This window comes from Falco punctatus (assembly GCF_963210335.1).
Source record: "Falco punctatus genome assembly, chromosome: 3".
Lineage (NCBI taxonomy): Eukaryota > Metazoa > Chordata > Aves > Falconiformes > Falconidae > Falco > Falco punctatus.
This window is the reverse complement of record NC_137582.1, coordinates 61,339,242-61,359,264: the sequence shown is the minus strand read 5'-3', so window position 1 is coordinate 61,359,264 and position 20,023 is coordinate 61,339,242. Positions and strand designations below refer to the sequence as shown.

General features: G+C 43.8%; 1 protein-coding gene across 5 annotated transcripts in view; it reads left to right on the top strand.

Annotated features, from left to right (window-relative positions):
• APCDD1 (APC down-regulated 1) overlaps positions 1–20,023 on the top strand; it is a 50,286-nt gene that overhangs the window by 17,101 nt on the left and 13,162 nt on the right. For 4 of the 5 annotated variants that reach the window (XR_013926695.1, XR_013926696.1, XR_013926697.1 and 1 more), the window contains exons 1-3: positions 1,211–2,512; positions 3,810–4,341; positions 18,598–18,919. Coding sequence is in view for 2 of the 5 variants with exons in the window: in XM_080379018.1 (XP_080235144.1) it covers positions 2,253–2,512; positions 3,810–4,341; positions 18,598–18,919 (1,114 nt within the window). In the remaining 3 variants the exon portion in view is untranslated. Of the gene's footprint in view, positions 1–1,210; positions 2,513–3,809; positions 4,342–18,597; positions 18,920–20,023 lie in introns of those variants that run through there. The other variant, XM_080379019.1, reaches the window with a different exon arrangement.

Below are 20,023 nucleotides of genomic sequence, written 5' to 3'. Positions count from 1 at the left end.
TGAAAGTTAATACTGATGGCTACAGCCTCTACCAGGTACCTTGCAGGAGGTGTCACTTCTGACCCAAAAGATGTTCCGAGCCTATGGACAGGAGCGCTCGCTCCATTTCAGAATGACGTGCTGAAATAATGGGGGCTTTTTGAGTGTGTGGAGACTTAGAGATGGAGAAGGGTGCTAAAAGGTCACTCTCAGTCACTAGCTGTGGTTCAGAATGACGAAAATAAGTATACAGGTAAGTTCACCTGTACCTGGGTGAACTTGTTCTGCTGGTGGTGTGAAGGCCTGTGATATCCACCCCATACCCACAAGGTTTCAGAAAACCCAAACAAGCCCAAGTTTTTGAGAGAGTCAAGCGCTGCTCCAGGTGCGGTGAGCTGCAGGCACAGCACAGCACAGAGCTGCTGTGCAGAGATGCTGGCTTCAGCCCCGGGGGCTGTAACGCCACATACGTGAGGCACTGACCTTACCTAGTAAATTCTGCCTCTCCAAAGTTGTAGTCGGCTCAAGCAGAGCATCACCCTGTTGTGGCCATGCCATTTCTGAAGCAGTCGAGCCTTTTCTGGCTGCAGAACGGGAATTGTTTGGCGCTAACACGAGTGACTGCTCAGCATCACAGAAATGCCTGAAAGCCTTGACTTCCAGAAAGCGAGGAGTGTTCACCCCCTGAAAATCAGTCTCCTTTAAGGGCATCTCAGACAGCATGCTCAAATATCAAAGCATCTCTAGTATTTATTACCCTTTAGACAGAAAGGCCATAAATTCTCATTCACATTGAAGAATTGTTTGTAACCTGCAACAAAGCTGCCAGATTTTCCAATAAAGACTTTGTAAGGTTGTGTTTATTAACCTCATTAAATCTTGAGATCATTCTCAAGTGAGCACTGTTTACATTCAGGTATTTATTGTATTTCTTCTGATCATTCTTTACTGTGCCTACTACATAAGTCCTTGCCTTTGTTTAGCTATTTTTAATTGGTTGACATGTATTTGTATTTTTAGCAATGAAATTTTTCCAGGTGTAACACCTGGAAAGTCCAAGTTTCTTCCAGAAGATCTAAGACCTAGACAACATAATGAATCACTGACACCATTTTCTTTTTTGCAATAGGAAACAGCAAAGGTTTGAAATATTGTCCACCTAAAACCAAATAATACGGATTTTCCTGTAACTTCTGTAGCGATGCTGTGCACTGCCCAAGCATGTGCCTGGGGAATAAAGCGTTACAAAGGGTCCTGTGTTAGGCAGCTCAGCATGGTGCAGGGTTGCACCATCCACTGGTGATCCCCAAGAGCTCATTTCCTGAGTCGAGTCAGCAAAGAGGGCACCAGAAAAGATGGGAGTGAACCTAGACCTTGCCCCTGGGAGCACGTGTTAGCAAGACATCCCTCTCCTGATATGGCCACCCTGACTTCCCAGGCACACGACCGGCCCCTCCACCCCACCCCGTATTTGTTTTCTAGCCTGCTGGTTCTTAAATTCCTTCTGGCAAAGTAATACCATTTCCAACCCATTATGTCAGGTTTGTGTTTATCACCTCCTAACCTCTAGATGTGTGTTTTTCTTTTGATCCATGTTTTCCAACATATCTAAGAGCTGGCTGTGCCTGAAAAAGTAAAGACACATTCCTTCTGAAGCTATGTATTCATTTTGTTCAATTAATATTGTGTAAAGAGAACGCTGGTGGGTTTTGTATGTATACATTACTAGAAACCAAAATTACTGTGTGCTGCAGATAAAATTAGCTTTTGAAATTCCTTTTCCCCTTTAAAATAGAAATAGCAGAATCTGCCTTTAATTGACCACCTCAGTCATCACAGAGGCTTCCTGTGTGTAGAGGCTTTGCTTTTAGTATCTGTTTTCCCTTGGCTTTAAAGTGTAGTCTTTATTTGCAAGTTTATTATAGAAGCGTCCAAATTAGAGGTGGGCTGAAACCACAAAGTTTATGTCCGGATCTGGATGCAACTTTCTAAAAGTTTCAAGGTCCAGGTTTTTGATTGTCCTGACCAGAGATTATAGAGGTGTCTGTAAAATTCAGGTTCAGAGCCACGTTTCCTGGGTGTGGAATTGCAACTCTGGTTCAAGCCCTTTTTCCCAGTATATTTCATGAAGCAAATTTATTTAATGGATTATTGGTGGGCTTACAGAGGAGAATAGCTTTCCAAATTATTTTTTTTTCCCCAGACGAGAAAAGACACATAAACAGTACTTTCCCAGACACAGAACAGTGCAAACAAGTGTCACTGTACACAAGATGTTCACAATCTCCTTTATTGTGTTGAAGCCCGTCTCAGCAGGGTCTTATGATTATTTACACTTTTCTGCCACAGGGCTGGGAGAAGGTTCTGCTCTTCTTCACCCGGACAGCAGGTCCCACCCTCGATCCTTGGAGAAGAGTGCATGGAGGGCTTTCAAGGAGTCACAGTGTCACCATATGCTGAAACACCTTCACAATGGAGCCCGGATCACTGTGCAGATGCCTCCCAATATTGAGGGACACTGGGTCTCTACTGGGTAAGAAAAGATAAACCAAGATATATGTGGAAGAGAAGAGGGCAAGGAAGCAGAGGTGGAAGTATGAATATTCCCACTTTAAGCAGCAGGGGAAATATTTTCTTCAATATGGTGATGCTCTAGATTCCAGCTGCTTTCTATATGTTCATGCATAAAAGAAGAAGGTGGGGCATTATGTACTTTAGAATAGCGTGCTATAAAGCTGCCTTGATAAATCAATTCATAGTTTGGATTTTAAACAGCATGCTGTGAAATATCTTTAAATCTCTCTTTGAATAGGAAGGAGCCCAACAAGTTGCCAAAACTTGGATGCTTATTCAAACATAACATCTTTGACTGCATGCATTAGATCCATTGAATAGGTCCTTGTTTTCAGAGCATGTGTCTAGCACAGGTTTTATTAGCAAAAGAAATGAAGAAGCTGTATTTCACAAGTTTGTTACTCTCTGTACACGATGACTTGCAATTCAGAGAGCTGTTTTGCTTTCTGTGTTTCAGCAGGCAATATTCACGTGGCTATTTGAAGTGACTTGTAGTAGGACAGACGGGGTTTTTTTAACAGAAAGGAGTATATTTATGTTAAGGAGAGGGGATGTGAAAACGGGGACAAGCTTGAAGGCACAGAAGGACTTTCTACAGGAAGTGGAATTTAACTGTCATTTATGACTTCGGGGGAAAAACCCCACAAAACCTGAATATTGCATGGTCCAGATTCAAGCCAAATTGAAATTTTGTGTTAAAGGTCAGAGGTTTCTATTAACTGCCACTCCTGTTGAAATTTTAAGAGGAAAAGCTGAGGACACAATCCTGCACATCCTCTGCAGACCAGAACTGGTGGAACTCCACTGAGAAGTTTCTACAGTAGCATAGATGTCGGTGCTTTGTACTGTTGTGCAGACATTTGGGATTTTGCTTTGTGATGTCATCAGTCCTTTCACTAAATCTATCGTGCAAAAGCGAAGAATAGATGTTTGATAAGCCACTACTTTTTTTCAGAGAAGAATGGAGTCGCATGGTGGTCCCTAGACAAAAAGTATTTAAACCTTCAAAGATCAAGCCCTCAATATGATCACCATGAAGCAGTGTATTAACAACAGCATAACATCAGAGGAAGCTGTTGGTTAATTGGCAGGCCACAGGTGCCAAGTTCCTATTTACTCCCATTCATGCCAGTGGGACATTAGCACCCAAGTGTCTCTGTGGACTCATGTGAGTTTGCTCAGTTTCGTTACCTGCAGTGTACATGATGTGTCACCTTGCTAAAATTTTGTTTCTATCACTTTCTGTCTTCCCACAGCTGTGAAGTTAGAGCAGGCCCAGAGTTCATCACAAGATCTTACAGGTTCTACCACAATAATACATTTAAGGCCTATCAGTTTTATTACGGTGGCAATCGCTGCACAAATCCTATCTACACATTAGTTATACGTGGCAAAATTCGACTCCGCCAAGCATCCTGGATCATCCGAGGGGGTACTGAAGCTGATTATCAGCTACGCAGCATACAGATCATAAGCCACAATGAAGCAATAGCCAAAAAATTAAGTGAGTTGGTGAACCATACATGTCCTGGATTTATACCAGAAGATAGTCCCTGGGAGCAAGATGTGAGCTACGATTTGCTGAGAGAAGATAATGGCTGTGAATGCACCAAGGCTCTGAATTTCGCCATGCATGAACTCCAGCTGATCCGCGTGGAGAAGCAGTACCTGCACCACAATTTAGACCACCTTGTGGAGGAGCTGTTTCTCGGAGACATTCATACTGATGCTACCCAGAGGAGGTACTACCGGCCCTCCAGTTACCAACCTCCTCTTCAAAATGCCAAGGTATGTGTGTGTATATATGACCTCTTTTTAAGATACTAGTGACAAAGCTCACGTTATTCGGCTATTCTGAGTCAGTGCAGTAGCGTAACCTAAAGGGTAGATGTGCTTCTAATATAAGAGGTCAACTGCAGCCTTACAGGTGATGCAGCCAGTTAACAAAAGATCACAGAATGTATTCTGTGAGAATAGTAACTTTGCTGTGGTTTATGTGACTGCATCAAATATGCAAAAAGTAGTCTGATGAGCTAAGGTCCATAAAGGCCACGCCAAAGATGGAAGGCTTGTATGCAGAGGTGGGAGTGGCTGGCTGGGACCAGGGCTGTGGGCTGGCAGCTGAGAAGAAAGTTTCATACAGGACTGAGAAAGGAGAAGAGAAAGAGTTTGTGTATGTTTGTATAGCTGCAGGGGTGCCAGGGAGAAAGGAAATTGAACCATGTCAGCATATGGAAGCTGGGTGATCAATAACCTGAAGAGAAAAAGAGGAAATTGTAAGGTAGACACATGAAAGGGGCAACATGAAGGGGAAAAAACTGATGGGCTGTGCAGGTCATGGATCCAGATGCAGGCACACACATTAATGAAATGAAAAACAGGTGAATTTTGAATGGGGCCCTAATTCTATTTGATAATTCGGTTTTCAAAGGGGCCTTAAAGTGCCCTCAGCTTTGTTGGGAACCGATCAAACCATAGTAAGCTAAATAAAAATCAAACAGGAAGAGTAGACGCTGATGGTCTGTAGCAGGACGGCTGTCTCTAGATCTTTCCTGGTGACATTTCCAAGGCAGGCAGCAACTGGAACCACACTGCCAGGTGCTGCTGCCGTCAGTGTGCTCCCACTGAGCGCTTGCCACAGCATCACTTCTAGCTAATGGGATATGACCATTTTTAATAATCTCATTGCAACCAATTAAAAAATCAGCTATGGCTTATTGGCAATAGCGGGAAACGCAACAGGGAAAGGGAGAGTTCTGATGAGAAAGCATGGGCTTTCCCTGCCATTCAAAACTGTCTGCCCTGGATTGCATCTGCCTCCTGTGAACATCAAATTTCAATAGTTCAGGACCTAATGTGGTGTGCCTTTAATTGCCTTAATAGCCTGGCAGAGGGGTAATTTAATCTAGAGTCAACAGTGTCTCTGTATGAAAGCTGCTGTCATTTCTGTCATTCTTATGCTCTTTTCAAGTGACCAAGTACAAATTTGCATATTCTTTTAAAACATATCTTCCTGAAACAGAGAGTTTCAGCAGCAGCAGATGAACCACAGCACGTTCCTCATTAAAATTTTACTTTTCTTTTATTAATTCAAACAAGTGCATTGACTTTCTCTTTGCTTATTTGGGAGTGAGGGTTCTTTCCTAAATGTCTTCCTTGCAGGTGTCTATAGGTACAAATTATCTGACACCACCTATATGTTGTATACATTCTAGAAAATATCTTAGGTGTTTTTCTGACCACATAAAACAGAGACAAAAATCTTCATTTAATTTACCCTAGCTGATTATTTTTTTCTGGTCAAATCTAGTTGTCTTATTATGGACTGGTACATAACATAGTAAATGCTTATGCTTCCACCTTGTAGCAATTTCATTACTGTCAGAGTGATCAGCTGTACTACCAACCAGCTTTATAAAAATAAGATTTTTGTCCGGGTCTTTTAGGACACACTGGTACACACGGGTAACGAATTCCCTGCCCATTTCTTCTGCTACTGTAGCATCACTTTTTCCCTCTAAAATATAATGCTAAAATTTAAGGGATGAAATCTTGCATAAGAGGTCGGTTTCTTGAGCCAGGTTAGCTAAATCAACCGTGAGAGCATGGAAACTCTCATTTATGTTCACAAAGACCATTATTTCAGGTGTGATCCGATCCATTCTGACCTGAGTGGGTAACATCACTATGTGGAAGATAAGAGCAGCCTCAGCCTGCCTGCCTGAGTCACCCTGCATGCTGTTATCCCTCAGTCCCACATGTCCAGGCATGCAGGTGCTGCCTGCGGGTACCCGTGTGCTCCGATCGGGGAGCGCCTGCAGTGTGGGTCCCAGGGGAGGCTTCCACATCATGGAGTTGCAAGGACAGGGGGAGAGGAAAAGCAAACAAGCCAACTAGTTCTCCATTGGTATTCATGGAGTACAGTGCTTCCAAATGCATTTGTTGGTAGCCAGGTCTTGGCAGGAGGTGGATCTTGAGGCTAAATTATGACAGTGGAAGCTTGTTCGTAACAGTACTATGGGCTACAGAAAGTACTGTTACTTGATAAAGCAAAGCTTAACTTTGAGTACACGAAAATACGTATGCATTCCAGCTCTCCAGGGTGAAACCACTGCAGTTTAATAAGTGGAGGCCCAGGTCCTGACTTGCAGGTCACTGCTCAACTCCCAGTTTGGGCAGTTATGACTTCTGACAAGTCACATTACCTCTGTTCCTCCTCCAGCTGTTGTCTGCATGGTCTCCTTGGCTCCTACAATGTGTATATATATACAGCATCTGGGCTGCTGGGACACCACTCTCAACTGGAGCCTTCAACAGCAAAAGATATGTAGGTTTAACACAAGTTTTAAGCTGCAACAGCACAACTTTGCAGCTCATCTTTGTGTTTTTTGGTAGGTTCCTCTTGCATAGATTTGATGTGAGATTCCTTTTTTCTCAAGAGAAGCTGGGCCTGCTGATACTGGCTTTCAGCACAATATAAATAAAAATAGCCTTAAAAAACCGAACCTTTGCTTCAGCTGCCATGAAAGACTCCTGGGTGTTGGTTTGTACCTAACCATGAAGTTCTCTATGCCAACAGGTTATCAACCCAGCCATCTGACCTAGTGTTTGCCAAATGTAAGAAGAACAGTAACAGAGATGCTTTTTTTTTAAAGTCCAGGCAAACATACCGTTGAAAGGTTATAACCCTTCTTCTTTGAACTCTTTTCCTTTTCTAATTGTTGCTCCACTGGGACCCAGCTGAAAATGAGTTTAAATGCTAAATTGAGTTTAAAACTACAAGTAACAGACTCCTCTGGAAACTGGACACCATGAATAAATAGAAACGCTAAATCAACTTGTTTTTTTAAGGTTTCTACAGTCATACTAAGAGGCTGGGGAGGCCAGGAAATTGCTTCTGAAGTGAATCAGGTGTATTGTGTGGAATCCTTCATTTAAGGCTTTTTTCATTTCCTTTTTATTTATTTTTATTTTAAACTTATAAAGGCCTGCCTAAAATAAGTTAAGAGGATTCACATTTTGTGTTAAATTTATAGTTAAGCCTCTATATAGAAGAAAGTTCCACCCAGCTCAAGAGTTTACACAGCCTGTAAGTTGGATGTGGTAGCCACATTCATTACTTATGTGGTTGAAATGAATGGTAATTAAAAGCAAATGATTGCTGGATATGTTAGGAATGCCAAAGCCACATGATCAGGACTTTAAACAAATAGAATTGGACCTTCTCCAAATTCCTGCAGCGATTTCACCACAGGATGGTAAATCAAAAGGGCTGTCCAGAAACCAGACAACTTTATGCTGAGCTACAAATCTGAATAAATTCACAGATTACTGTATCTCAAGTGTTCATATACAATCAGGGAGCTTTTAAAAATATATAATATGTCATCTCTTAAGGGTTTATGAATTCTCATAGATAACAGCATACCTTAAACAAATTCCTTCTGTAAAATGGAAGTTTCCCGGTGCAGCTGATGAATGAGTCACTGTATAGATTTATCGTAGCAGTCCTCTAGCCTTACTCAAGATATCAGTTAAGACTAGCCGATGAACGGGCCTGAACATCTTTGATGTCTCTTGACATTATGAGTTGATAAGGGGTTCAAGCTATTGCACATGCAACTTCTTTAACCAGCATGTGAGAGCACATGGGTGGAAAGGGCAAGGATGGGGGAACTTCTTGGCCATCTTCACGTATATTACACAAAATATTCCCGATTAGGACAACACCAAAGAGCCTGGCTGATTGGTTGCAAAATCACACCTTATTTATGAATGCATACAGGGGCTTGGAGCATGAAGGAAGGCTTGAATGCAGTATTCGTTCACTGTGCAGAAGGGCAGAAGATGTTTGCAGAGATATCTACTCTAAAACTACAGGAAATGTCTACAACAGCAATACTGGGACACTTATTTCACACGTAATTGCCTAGCAATAGTGCTTTGTAAACAAAGAATTCCTTGTGCTATTTTATCGCCTGACAGAGTAGTGGGAAAGACCAGAGCAGGGCTGTGATGACAGGTCATTCTAGTTAGACCATTATTTAGGAATAAGGCTGGAGTGGTCTGGAACATCACAGGAAGCCTAAAACTTACCAGGATAGCCTTCCTTCTGCCTTTGCCATGTTCAAACATTTGCTGGCCGCAGACCTTCAGTAAGATATTTTCCCTTGAAAACACAATTCCAGTGGATCAATTCTTTGTTACAGGTTTATTTGCCGCTGGGAGCTGACTTCCAGCAGCACCTGGCATTTGCAGCTAATACAGAATCAACATGTGGAGTCTGCTGCCTGGGCTTTCCTTTAGGCAGGCAGTGAAACAACAAAGTTTCTTCTGCTTTTCAAAATTTGATTCTTCATTTTATTGAAACTCAGTGACTTCATCTATAGGGGAATGCTATGTACTTGAGGAGCTCCCAGGGAAATGAGAGCATAACTTAATAAATAGATGTTAAACATGTGAAGCACCTCAGAGGAATATGCAAAACATTATCTTAACCGAAGAGTGTAATTTTGGAGGACAAAACTCCTTTGCTTGTCAGAGTAGCACCACTAGACTTTTAAATTAAGCCAATGCTTGAAGGGTTTCTTTTGCTCATTATTACTTGTAGAAGACTCTTGGTTAGGGAAGTTGTGAGGGGAAGCAAAGAAAGAATATTCAGAAGAATGTTCAAATAGGTTAATTCCAGGCTTACGAACACTAGCAGCGCATGTGATGATGCCCTGCAGAGATAAGAGAAGCAAACGGCTTCCGGCCGAGGCTGGTCCTCACCATGCTGGGCAGCACTGTTGGCTGTGGCCTTGCAGAAGCGTGCTCCACTCTGCGCTCACTGCCTGCGCTAGCATTAGTGCTAGGCAAGGGCTGAAGCAAAACGTTGCTTTTCACTCTCCGTGTGAACCTTCAAAAAGCTAAGTGTTGCTTTTAAAACCCTATTCATCTTTGTTGATTTAACTACCAATGTCTGTTCTGCAGCTGCAGTAAAAGCATGCCCCAACACAAATACAGGACCAACGATAAAAATTAATTATTTAGCCTAGCAAAACGAAACGCAGGCCTTCAGATCAACTCAACATGTGTCTCAGCTACCAACACCTTCCTTCTTGTTGTCATCTAAACACAATTGCTTCATCTTTGGCAAAAGGGGAGGGAGGACTTGCTGGTAATGTCGCTATATGGTTCAGAGGGCTATATAGGTTGCTTTTTAAAGGCATAATAAACACACAAGGCAGCTTTATTTTGGAATATTCCGTTCCTGAAGATGGACATTGAAGCTGTCCCTTCAGGTTTTCCAGGAATTTTTTTGTTGATACTTCCAAAACGTTCATGTCACCATAAATTAGTATCATCTTAATTGGATAGATGACACACAAACACATTCACCTGCGAAAAAGGCTGGTTTTCTCTTTGTTCTTGTCTTTTACCCAGGCTGAAATATTTTGTATCAGACAAGAACAACCAGAAGACTTTTGCATTTCATGTCTGTTGTGTTTATTTCAGTTTTACGCAGCATTGTGCAACAGAATCAACACTGTAGATCAGACAGTTGTGTAATGGTAGTGCCTTCAGATTCCTTTGCTATCTTTCCCTTCATGGGAGCAGTTAATAAAAACCATTCCTCAACATCTTGAAATACATAGTATGCATTTGCAGATAAATCTGAACATATCTCCACCCTCCTCCCTGCTTGCAGCACCTCTGTTCCCCACCAAAAGAAATCCCAAACTGACAACCCTGTAAAGGAGTTACCACTCTCTCCAGCATTTCACTCGCTTCAAGATTTTTAATTAAAGTTTTAAATCTTTGTTATTCTTCATTCCGTTTGGCAGGATGAATTATAACTGTGTCAGCCGTGCTTGTCAACTCCCCAGAGCCAGCCTAATGCATATTAGCCAACTCGGCTTCGTATGAGGTCATGGAAAGCCTGCAAATTATCACTTGTGGTGGGGAGAGATTGTAGCCATTTGTTAAAGTGCTGTCTTGGTCTGCAGTTATCTAGAGCGGTGGAGGAGCAGAGCTTGATACTATACTGAGCAATTCGTAGAAGTTTCCTTGCTGTGGACGCAGCTCCTTGGCAATGTGAGCCAAAGTCATCCAACTTTTTGTGTCGAGTTGGAAGCATTTCCTTGAATTGACATTCTCCCAAGGGTTTCCATTTGTGCTCGTCCTGGGAGCACTCAGTTACTAACACTAAAAGCTGGCACCTGGTTCTCTCAGGTGGTGAGGTTTAAAGCATCCTGACCAGGCATGTCTCGTTCCAGTCCCATCTAGCCCTGCCTGTGACACATGGTATTTGGGCAGGTGTGAGAAATCATTGCAAAGCATGGCTTTTCTTCTCCCTCTTCTTCAGTGCTTTCCCTCATGGTAGTATGTGCATTCACATGGCAGGGGTTTCCTACCCCAGCTTTTGTTACTGTTAGACCCTACAAGACACTGGGCCACCAGTTAGGGCTGTGCTGCACACACATTTCAGACCTGAGGCTGCACTTGAGGAAACCCGATGGCTGGTCCCTCACCACAGGTCGTCCTGCAACAAGGATATGCTGGGGGTAACATGATGGACCCAGCCACTGCTGTGTGGCCCATCCAGTGACATTGCATAGCCAACATGTCAGACAAGCCAGCCACAGGACTCGCCCTAAAAGGGAAGCCCCTGATGCAAGAGCAACCCGACCTTGTGAACGACCAGCGCCCGGGCTGCCTCATGTGGGCTTCATAGCTTGGTCAGGAGCACCTTCCCAGGGATGGGAAGGTGCAGAAGGGAGCCGAGGTGGGCACAGGGGCTTTTGCTAGCCCTTGTTTCTCACAATACCATACAGATGCAACCTGTCCTCCTGTCCCACCCATGAATGAGCCCTGCTTCTTGCTACACGCCGGTAACTAGTGCAAATCAGGGCTGGCCAAAGGTGGTTCCGTATCAGCTGAGAACCTGTCTCTTCCAAACAAGCTTCCCACGCTACAGCCACCAGCACAGCCGCGGGGGCTCAGATCAGCAGGATATTGCTACAGAAATTTGAAATAAGTGACTTCGGCATAGTATTATTGTAACTGGGCAGGGGGGGGGTGGCAGCCCCTGGGGAGACCAGTGGGCAGCGGTGCAGGGGCCAGGCAGGGAAGGGCGTACCTAGAGTAGCTGCATTGAATATCTGGGTTTGAATAAAAGGTGAAAGCTGAAAGTCCTGAGCCCCAAGGGAGGCTACTGCTCTGCCAAGGGTTTCGGGCTGGGCTTTGGTTCAATACCAGCATCGCTGGGTCAGGAAGAGGAGAGTGAGGAGCCCGAAGGCAGCCCAGCCGACCGCCACGTTCACGTGCTTTTCTGTTCTGCTGGGGCAGAGCTGAGACCTGAATCTCTTAACCAGGCTGTGGTGTAGGAAGGATGTGTCTGCTGTGCAGTGGCTCCAGATAAAAAGAGAAGGAGAGATGATTTCCCAAGTTACTTTGGGAAACTGCTGTGTAATTTCATGCAAGTTTAACAACCTGGCAGGTGTAGATCAAGCTGCTACTGAGAAAACGGATCAGGTTCACTGCTTCTCAAAATTGTCCCCTGCTTTTCCTTTGCTCGGGTCGGCTCTGAACAGCAGCAGTCCCACAACTGCCCCAGCACCAGGTCTGCCATCACAGGAGCTGCCATATTTTTGGATGGTTTAGGACCTTACTACACACCACTGCCTTCTATGCTTTTGTCTTCTTAATGTGTCTGGTCTGGTAAAATACCAATTATTTGCAACTATAAAAGATGACAGAAAGACCCTTTCAGAAAATGGTCAAAATTCTCCATTAAAAATACCAAAATATCCCCTAAAAATGCTTTTCTCATTTTTTAAAGAGAAACATTTGCTTTTCAGAGAAAAACTGTATACCAGAAAACAAAATTTTGCTTTGTATTTCTCTTCCTCCAGACTATGTATATTCAACGAAATATTTTCCTACATCCTTTTTAAAATAAGAATCTAATGAAAAATACCACATTATTTTTTCAGTCTGTTCTGCTGAGAATGCACTGCATCTCTCAGACTCCAAGTAGCCTGAGCAATGAATCTTCCCTTTAAAAATGTAACGTTATAGTTCGAATTATGTTAATTTTCCATTATGTAAATAGCCAAATATCAGAATAGTCATCTATTGTAATTCTACAGGAGAAAGATTCAGTTACAATTTGAGCTGTTTCAGACAAATAGCCTTTTAATTTTTTTTGATTGAAATACAGACACATTTTCAAGATATAAGGAATAAATGGATAGATAGAAGAGAGAGCAAATCTGTTTGAATAAGGTGTTCAGTTGAAAAATAACTGCATTTTCAGCCTCCTCTTTACTATTAGTGCTCGTTTGTTTTATCCCTGAATACAATTTGCAGTACATCCTGCAGATCCTTTCCTTGATGTAAAGCATTGATTTCAGCTTCTGCTTGAACCATAAGGAAAGGGTAGATTTTCTGTACAGTTTGAAAAGGGTTTGGTCCGTAGATGTCTTATTCTGTAACTACAGCATCGAAGTACAAAGGTGTTCAAAGCAAGCTAGAAGAAGATCATTCTAGGTGTTATTCAAAGCTCATTTCACCATTGTTCAGAGTGCATCCCAGTTCTGTGACAGTTTTTTGGCCTGGGCCATAAATAACACTGGGATTTGATTAGAGGCAAATTAGTCCTAGGCAGCCATAGAGTCCTGTGGAACTTAAAATTGCTGAGAGGGTTTATGCTTCTGACTATCTACAGCAACTGGGACAAAGATCAAGGAACCTCAGCCTTGGTTGCTTTTTTTCTGTATTAGAAACCTCCCTGCTTGGCTTCCAGAGCTCTCTGGACCTGTTACCACTTCAGCCAAGGAATGGATAAGGAAAAATGTTGGCAGAAATTATCAGATCACAAATTATTTTCTTCCCAGCTACAAGAACTGAGTTTCCAACCAGAAATTCAGGCTTGTTTCAGCCCACGTGGCCTCATGGATTAATGCAGGAATTGACTTTAAAGAAACGGCCAGGAGGGCGAGGAGTTGGGGCACCACGGATGTGGCACAGCAGAGCTGCATGGAGGCGCCTCCATAGGAAGGAATCTTCCAGTCGCTGGGCAGCAGCTGTTTCAGGGGCCAGTACCTCTTGCAACACTCCACTATTAAAAATATTGCGTTGTACACCTAAGGTAATCAAAACATAAAACAGATGTTCATCCTGTCCGCTGTTCATTTTATTGCTTTTAAGATTATGTCATGCCCAAATGAGCTTTTTATTAGTGAGTACTTAATCGTGTTTGGACTCGAATGTCCTCTCTCTCTGTTCCCTATGTCTTTGAAAATAATCTTTCCCTGAGACACATGGAAAGGGAGTGATTTGCAAAGCCTCAACTAGTATAATTAAGAGCTAAGAGCAGCTGACCTAAAAAAGCAAGTGAAAAATACAGTCAATTTTTAAACGTAAATTGCTCCACAATTAAGTCAAATTGCCTCATAACAAAACTAGATCTTTCCCTTGTCCATTGCTTGGACAAAAATTGTACTGACGGAGTTCGCATGTGGCATATTCTTCCACTAAGAAGTTCATGACTCTGTGAAAGATAGTATCACACCAACAGAAAGGTTTATGTGGACTTAGATTTGAGCCCTGGTCTCAGGGAGGCGATGCTTGCGGGGTACAGCCGTATGAGGTGCCTGAGCCAGCCTGATGCCTCGCTGCTGTGAAAGGGATACTTCTGCTTCCATCCTCACCGCCCCAACCTCTCCCTGTCCCACTCCCTGTTTGTTGGAAAAACATGCCCATTCACCTCAGCCCCTTCACCTGGGCACACCATCGGTATCGGGAAGGCAGGCTGGCCATGCCTTAGCAGTGCAGCTGGGCAGGCCTTCAGAGCTGGTGCAGGGCATTCAGAAATAGAAGGGCTACACAGAGTTACAGCAGGTCAGGACCACAGAGGTCAAAGGGCCAGATGAGCTGCAGACAGCTCACAGAATTCACGGTGAAGTTTACCGGTGGGTTAACCTGGACCTTCCTTGAGTTTGCCCAAGGAGTCACCTCCACTCGCAGTGTAATGGCAGGCAGAGTAGTCACACCACGAGTTTTGTAAGTTTTGGGAAGTAATTCCTCTTTATGCCTCAAGACATGAAACCACCCCTGATAAGGAGAAAGGGGCCATTTGTAGTTACGAATTTCCTGCCACCATGGAGGTCCATGGACCTTCTTCTGCCCACTCTACCTCTGGCCACAGCCAAGGGACTAAGGAGCTGCAGGTGTTACTGGTCTGCACCTTCTGCACTCCCAGTATGATGGAGAAGGCATCAAACTATGATAATGCTCTCTGCCCAGCATTAGAGCCTCGACTCAATACTTGTGTTTTTTAATGTCATAGGACACACCTGAAGTCACTGCTAGAAAAACAGCAAAAAGAACATTTATGCTTGATAGTCCTTCCTGGTCAAAAAAGTAAAAATGTAACGTAGCTGCAAATAGGACGGATTACAGATCTCCTTCTTGTCTATCCACTAGACCTGAAAAACAGCAGAGGAATGCCATAAACAGCCAAGAGCGATCAAGAAGACAGCGGGCTGGGCTTCTGCCTGGTTTTCTTCAGATTTTGAACAAGGGCAACAGAAACCACTGGTTCCCAGGTTAAATTGCCTTGGCTTACAAACTGATTGTGGAGGACAGGCTCCCGAGAGGGAAGTGCGAATATAAGCCAAACCACCATGCTGCTGTGCCAGGGTCTCCTCTGGGAGCTGATAAAAGCTTTCAACTTGGATAGAGAAGGGACTGTAGCAGAAATTGTCTCCGACTATTAACCAATTCAGCTTATACAAGTGATGTTTAGGGTTTTAACACTGTCTTTTCCTTGCTTTCTTGCTTCACTTTGTGTGAGTGGGGCAATCACAGCAATAAAGTCACTATCATCAGATTATTAGCCCTTAAAGCGTTCAGGGAGCAGTGGCGCCAGTCTGCCCAATGGCAGGACAGCCACACTGGAGAAACAAGTGCTTGGTAGACACTAGTATCTTCCACAGAGCAACCCCTCGGCCCGGATCACTGCAGGTGTCTGTGCAACACAGCGGCAGCTTCTTTTGCATGTTGATCTCCAAGAAGAAAAAGTGCTATTTCTATTACACTTCAAAAATGTGTGTTTCCTTGGTGCTTTGGTTGGCAGTGAACAGAATCCCACATCTCAGCCAACAGTTTTCTTTCAGGGAAACAAACGGGGCAGGTCTGCTGCTGCCCAAGATGGGCCAAGGCAGCTTCCACCTCTCCCCAGCACCAACTCATTTCCTAGTCATTTATAAGGCATCTGCCCCCCAGCAATCCTGAGCTGCGAACAGCCCAGTAAACCAGACTGCTTTCCGGAGAAAAGGACTGACATCCTCTGAAGAGAGCTAGGGATTCGACAGATTGGTTTCATAAATCCCAAAAAAGATTGCAGATGAAACCTGGTGAGATTTTACTGTATGCAAGAGGAAGATGGACACTGGACTTCTGTCAGATTCTATTTGAATGTTCGTTCCAGGAATACAGTTACACATATTATTATTATTATTATTATTATTATTACTACTACTAGTACTACTACTACTGTATTTTTAATCATATCCAGGCCCCTGACATTTCTGTCTGCTTTCTGACAGCTTAGTGTCTTTATTTAGCCTCTTACCAGTCCCGTCCCAAACAGGAGAGCTGCAATTGTCCGCGTTTCTATGAAATGAGGTTTCATAGAAAGTGACAGGAAAGTCACACAAGAAATCTACAGCAAAATAGGAAACATAACTGGATCTTGGTTCTGCTCTTGACCATCAGAAAACCCAAACTGAAACTTGCAAGAAGACGGCTCAGTTTCACGGTCCTTCTGCATTATCTGTGCTTCAGAGTTCAGGAGAACCAGATTTTATGCACCAGCCTCTGCTGCCTGTTACTATGGCACAAATCCATGCTAACTTCACCAGTTGCAGTTAAATTACTCAATTAAATGTTCTTTGTATTTTCGCTAAGATACTAATGGCCCTTGTACCTGCTTGCAGAATTTAGCTGAAAAAATGTATCTTAGTATTAGTCAGCAAGCTCCACAACGGGAAAGAACTGCATCTACTTCAATAACATGCTGACATGTCGCTCCCAGAAGACCACGTGTTTTGGGTTGGAAAGACCTTCTGGATGTCACCAAGTCCAGCCTCCTTCCTCCTCAAAGCAGGGCTATTGGCCAGCACTGGTTCAGATCAACCAGAGCTACTCCATTTATAGTTATTTTGCACATAGACCATTACTGTACATCCCAGGGCTGTAGAAGAGAGTAGACTTTTCATTGATTTCCCTGATTTTTGGTGTCTATCTGGCCTGGGGTGGGGGCAAATACAAACCCTGTTTAATATGTGTAAAAAGGATATATTGTGGGAGTTGCATGTTGATCCTCTGAAGCTACCTATGGCCATGTTACTGGAGAAACTCAGGGCAGTAATGAAGGTTGTGTAAATGTCACCCTTAAAGTGTGCCGTGAGCTGAAGGCAGTGAGTGGAGAAATGCTGATTCCATAGCTGCTTACACGGACTTCAAAGTACAAGCGATGAATGTGAGTATTTACATTATGGAGGGAGCTCAGAGAGATCTCAGAAAAGGGAGATGGAAAGGGGTGCAAGGAAAAATTATTTGTATAAATCTCTCTCCCCGATGGCTGTGTGGAAAGCTTCAGCTCTTAACTTGGTGCACTCTGAATTGTACCTCAGGAAAACACTTTGCAGCACGAACAAGGGGGATGTGAGTAACCCCCCCAGTGCATCCCCCTCTCTCCAGGAAGGCTCAAGCAATGTCCTTGAAAGATGAAGGCACAAGCTGTCTGTGTGGTCTTTTGCCTTTAGTACTTTTGCCTTACACTTTGAGTGTAAGCTTGCTGACAGCTCAGAGCGCTGCCCCTCTGTATGCCACCAGCCAACACCATCGGGTCCCGAGATGTAAACAAACAGCACACTGCCAACCCAAAATGGGCACCAGGAAAACAGAAAACACTGCTTTTATCTTGTGGGGCAGCATTTATTCTTCTTGATCTAATTATATCAATTCATCAATTAAGTGAGCTAAAAAATTAGTTTCATAATACTTAATCAGTCCATAAAAGGCTTATCAGAGCAAAGACAAAAGCTAATGGTGCCGTCTCTCTTGCCATTGAAAAAATGCAAAATACAGTTTGAAAAGTGAGAGGTCAAACACTTTTGACAACAAGACAAAACCTTGCACAGGCAGGAACAGCCTTAGGAATGACTGCGCAGGTGTCTGCAGTTCAGTTTCTGATGTCAGGAGGTGGAAGCCTCAGGGTGAAATGCCCACCCCTCCTGCCATGGACTCAGAGCCTGCACGCCCCTCTTAAGACACCCCTGGTGGCCACAGATGGGGCTGGGGTACTTGGCTGCTTGGCCCACAGCAGTGAGCCACGTGGGGCCCAGCAGGCACCACGCACCCCGTTCCTGCTGAAGAGGGCCGTAAAGCTTTCGCTGTGTCTGGCAGCAGCCAGCCATATCATACGCTTCACAAGCTTGTGTTAGGGCTCACAAAAGCTGCGAAAGGTTAAAATCACTGGTTACCGTTCTCCCAGGCTGCCACCCAAAATGAAAAGTGTCTTTAGGACACCCGTGTCTATCTGCAGTACCCAAAGTTAACAAATAAAATGAAGACAGATGCAAAATAAGAGCTCAGTAAATGTACCCATTTCTAACGCAAGAGTTGCCGAGTCCCTACCACGGTAAATTACCATCTGCCAGATTCTCACATGGTTGGAAGGATAAAGTCAGCCTTTTCTAGATCCTATAAAAAGCTGAACTAAAATGTTCATTTCAGATAAATGCAGATGAGGGAATTAATATCTTAACTGCTCTCCTGCTGTGCAGTCTCATACATACAAAACCAAATGATGCCTTGTTTCAGGTGCTTTGAAGGATAAGGACCTGCAGGAGAACACTAGCAAGATAAGAAATGACAACATATTCCTCAAAATGTGGAGCTGGTGTCACTTCAGCATGAAACGGGCAGCCTGATTCATTGCCCTGTATGGCAGATAATGCCTAACAAGAGCTTCTCTCTGCTTCATTTCAGAACCATGACCGCACATGCATCGCATGCAGAATCATCTACCGGTCAGATGAGCACCATCCTCCCATCTTACCCCCCAAGGCGGACCTGACCATAGGCCTACATGGAGAATGGGTGAGCCAGCGCTGTGAGGTGCGACCAGAGGTCCTCTTCCTCACTCGACACTTCATCTTCCATGACAACAACAACACCTGGGAAGGTCACTACTACCACTACTCTGACCCCATCTGCAAGCACCCCACCTTCACCATCTACGCCAAGGGACGCTATAGCCGGGGAGTGCACTCATCCAAAGTGATGGGCGGCATGGAGTTTGTGTTCAAAGGTAGAGTGGCTTGCTACTCTGGGGCGGAGGTGGTCAGTTACAGACCGGAGCAGAGTTTGCTCATAACAATTTGGTTGCTGATAATTTCATTCCATCATTTTCAGGAGTTGGTAATTTATTGGGAAGTTTGCAGGCGCTGTGTGAGTGCCCGGCTAAATTACACATCTGCACAGCATTTCACACCGCTGAAGCAATACTCATTTGAGGCAGAGATCGTGAAGTACAGCACAAAAAAATAAGATTTCACATCACAAAGTCTTGGAGTCCAGTGGCCAGACTTCAAGCATCTAAACAAAGTGGCCAAGATTAGATCTGTGTCCTAGGGCTCCTTCAACAGAGAGAAAGAAGCACCTTCAGAAGGCATTTTAAGTCTGCAATGGTATAAATCATTTTCTGTCAAAGACAGGTGTAGCGGCCTGGGTCTTTTCATCAGCTTCCAAGGGGCCCTACAGTAAATAAGGATGTCCCCAAAGACAGCTCTGATTAATCCCACCACAGTGAAGACTAGATGTATCTAACTGAAGCCCCACAAGTACTTTGGGAAGCAGTGCTCAGTGGTGACTCCACCTGGTTCCCTGCAGCTGAGAAGATTTTCTCTGCAAACATCCCCGTAGCACCCTGCTTAGAAAGAGCTCGGTGGCTTTAACCACTCACACAAACAAACAGCTCCTAAATATGACGTCCCACCATGGCACCAGCCCCAGCGGAGCCCCTGAAAGCCCCAAGCACTCTGTGGGCTCTTCTCCTTATTTCAATTAACATGTGAGAAGTATAAAGCTTCTTGCATGGCTCCAATTTAGATAAACATCTAACTATAAGAAATAAGTTACTAATCTGGGATTTTCACAGGAGGCAGGAGATACCATTGCCTGTGAGAACTGTTGCTCTTTAGAGCTGCATGCAGCATGTCCCAGCTCAGCTCCTGGGGTGAAATCCAGCTTTTGCTTGAATTTCTGATTTATGGTATGCCAACTTACCTTACAGATTGAGGTCAGTAATTTGGTTTCGGTAAAAATTTTGATTCAATTTGTATAAATTACCTTTTACACCAGCTAGGGCAAATAATGGGAATTGTAGAGCCATTGAGTCAAATGTCTTGTTTAT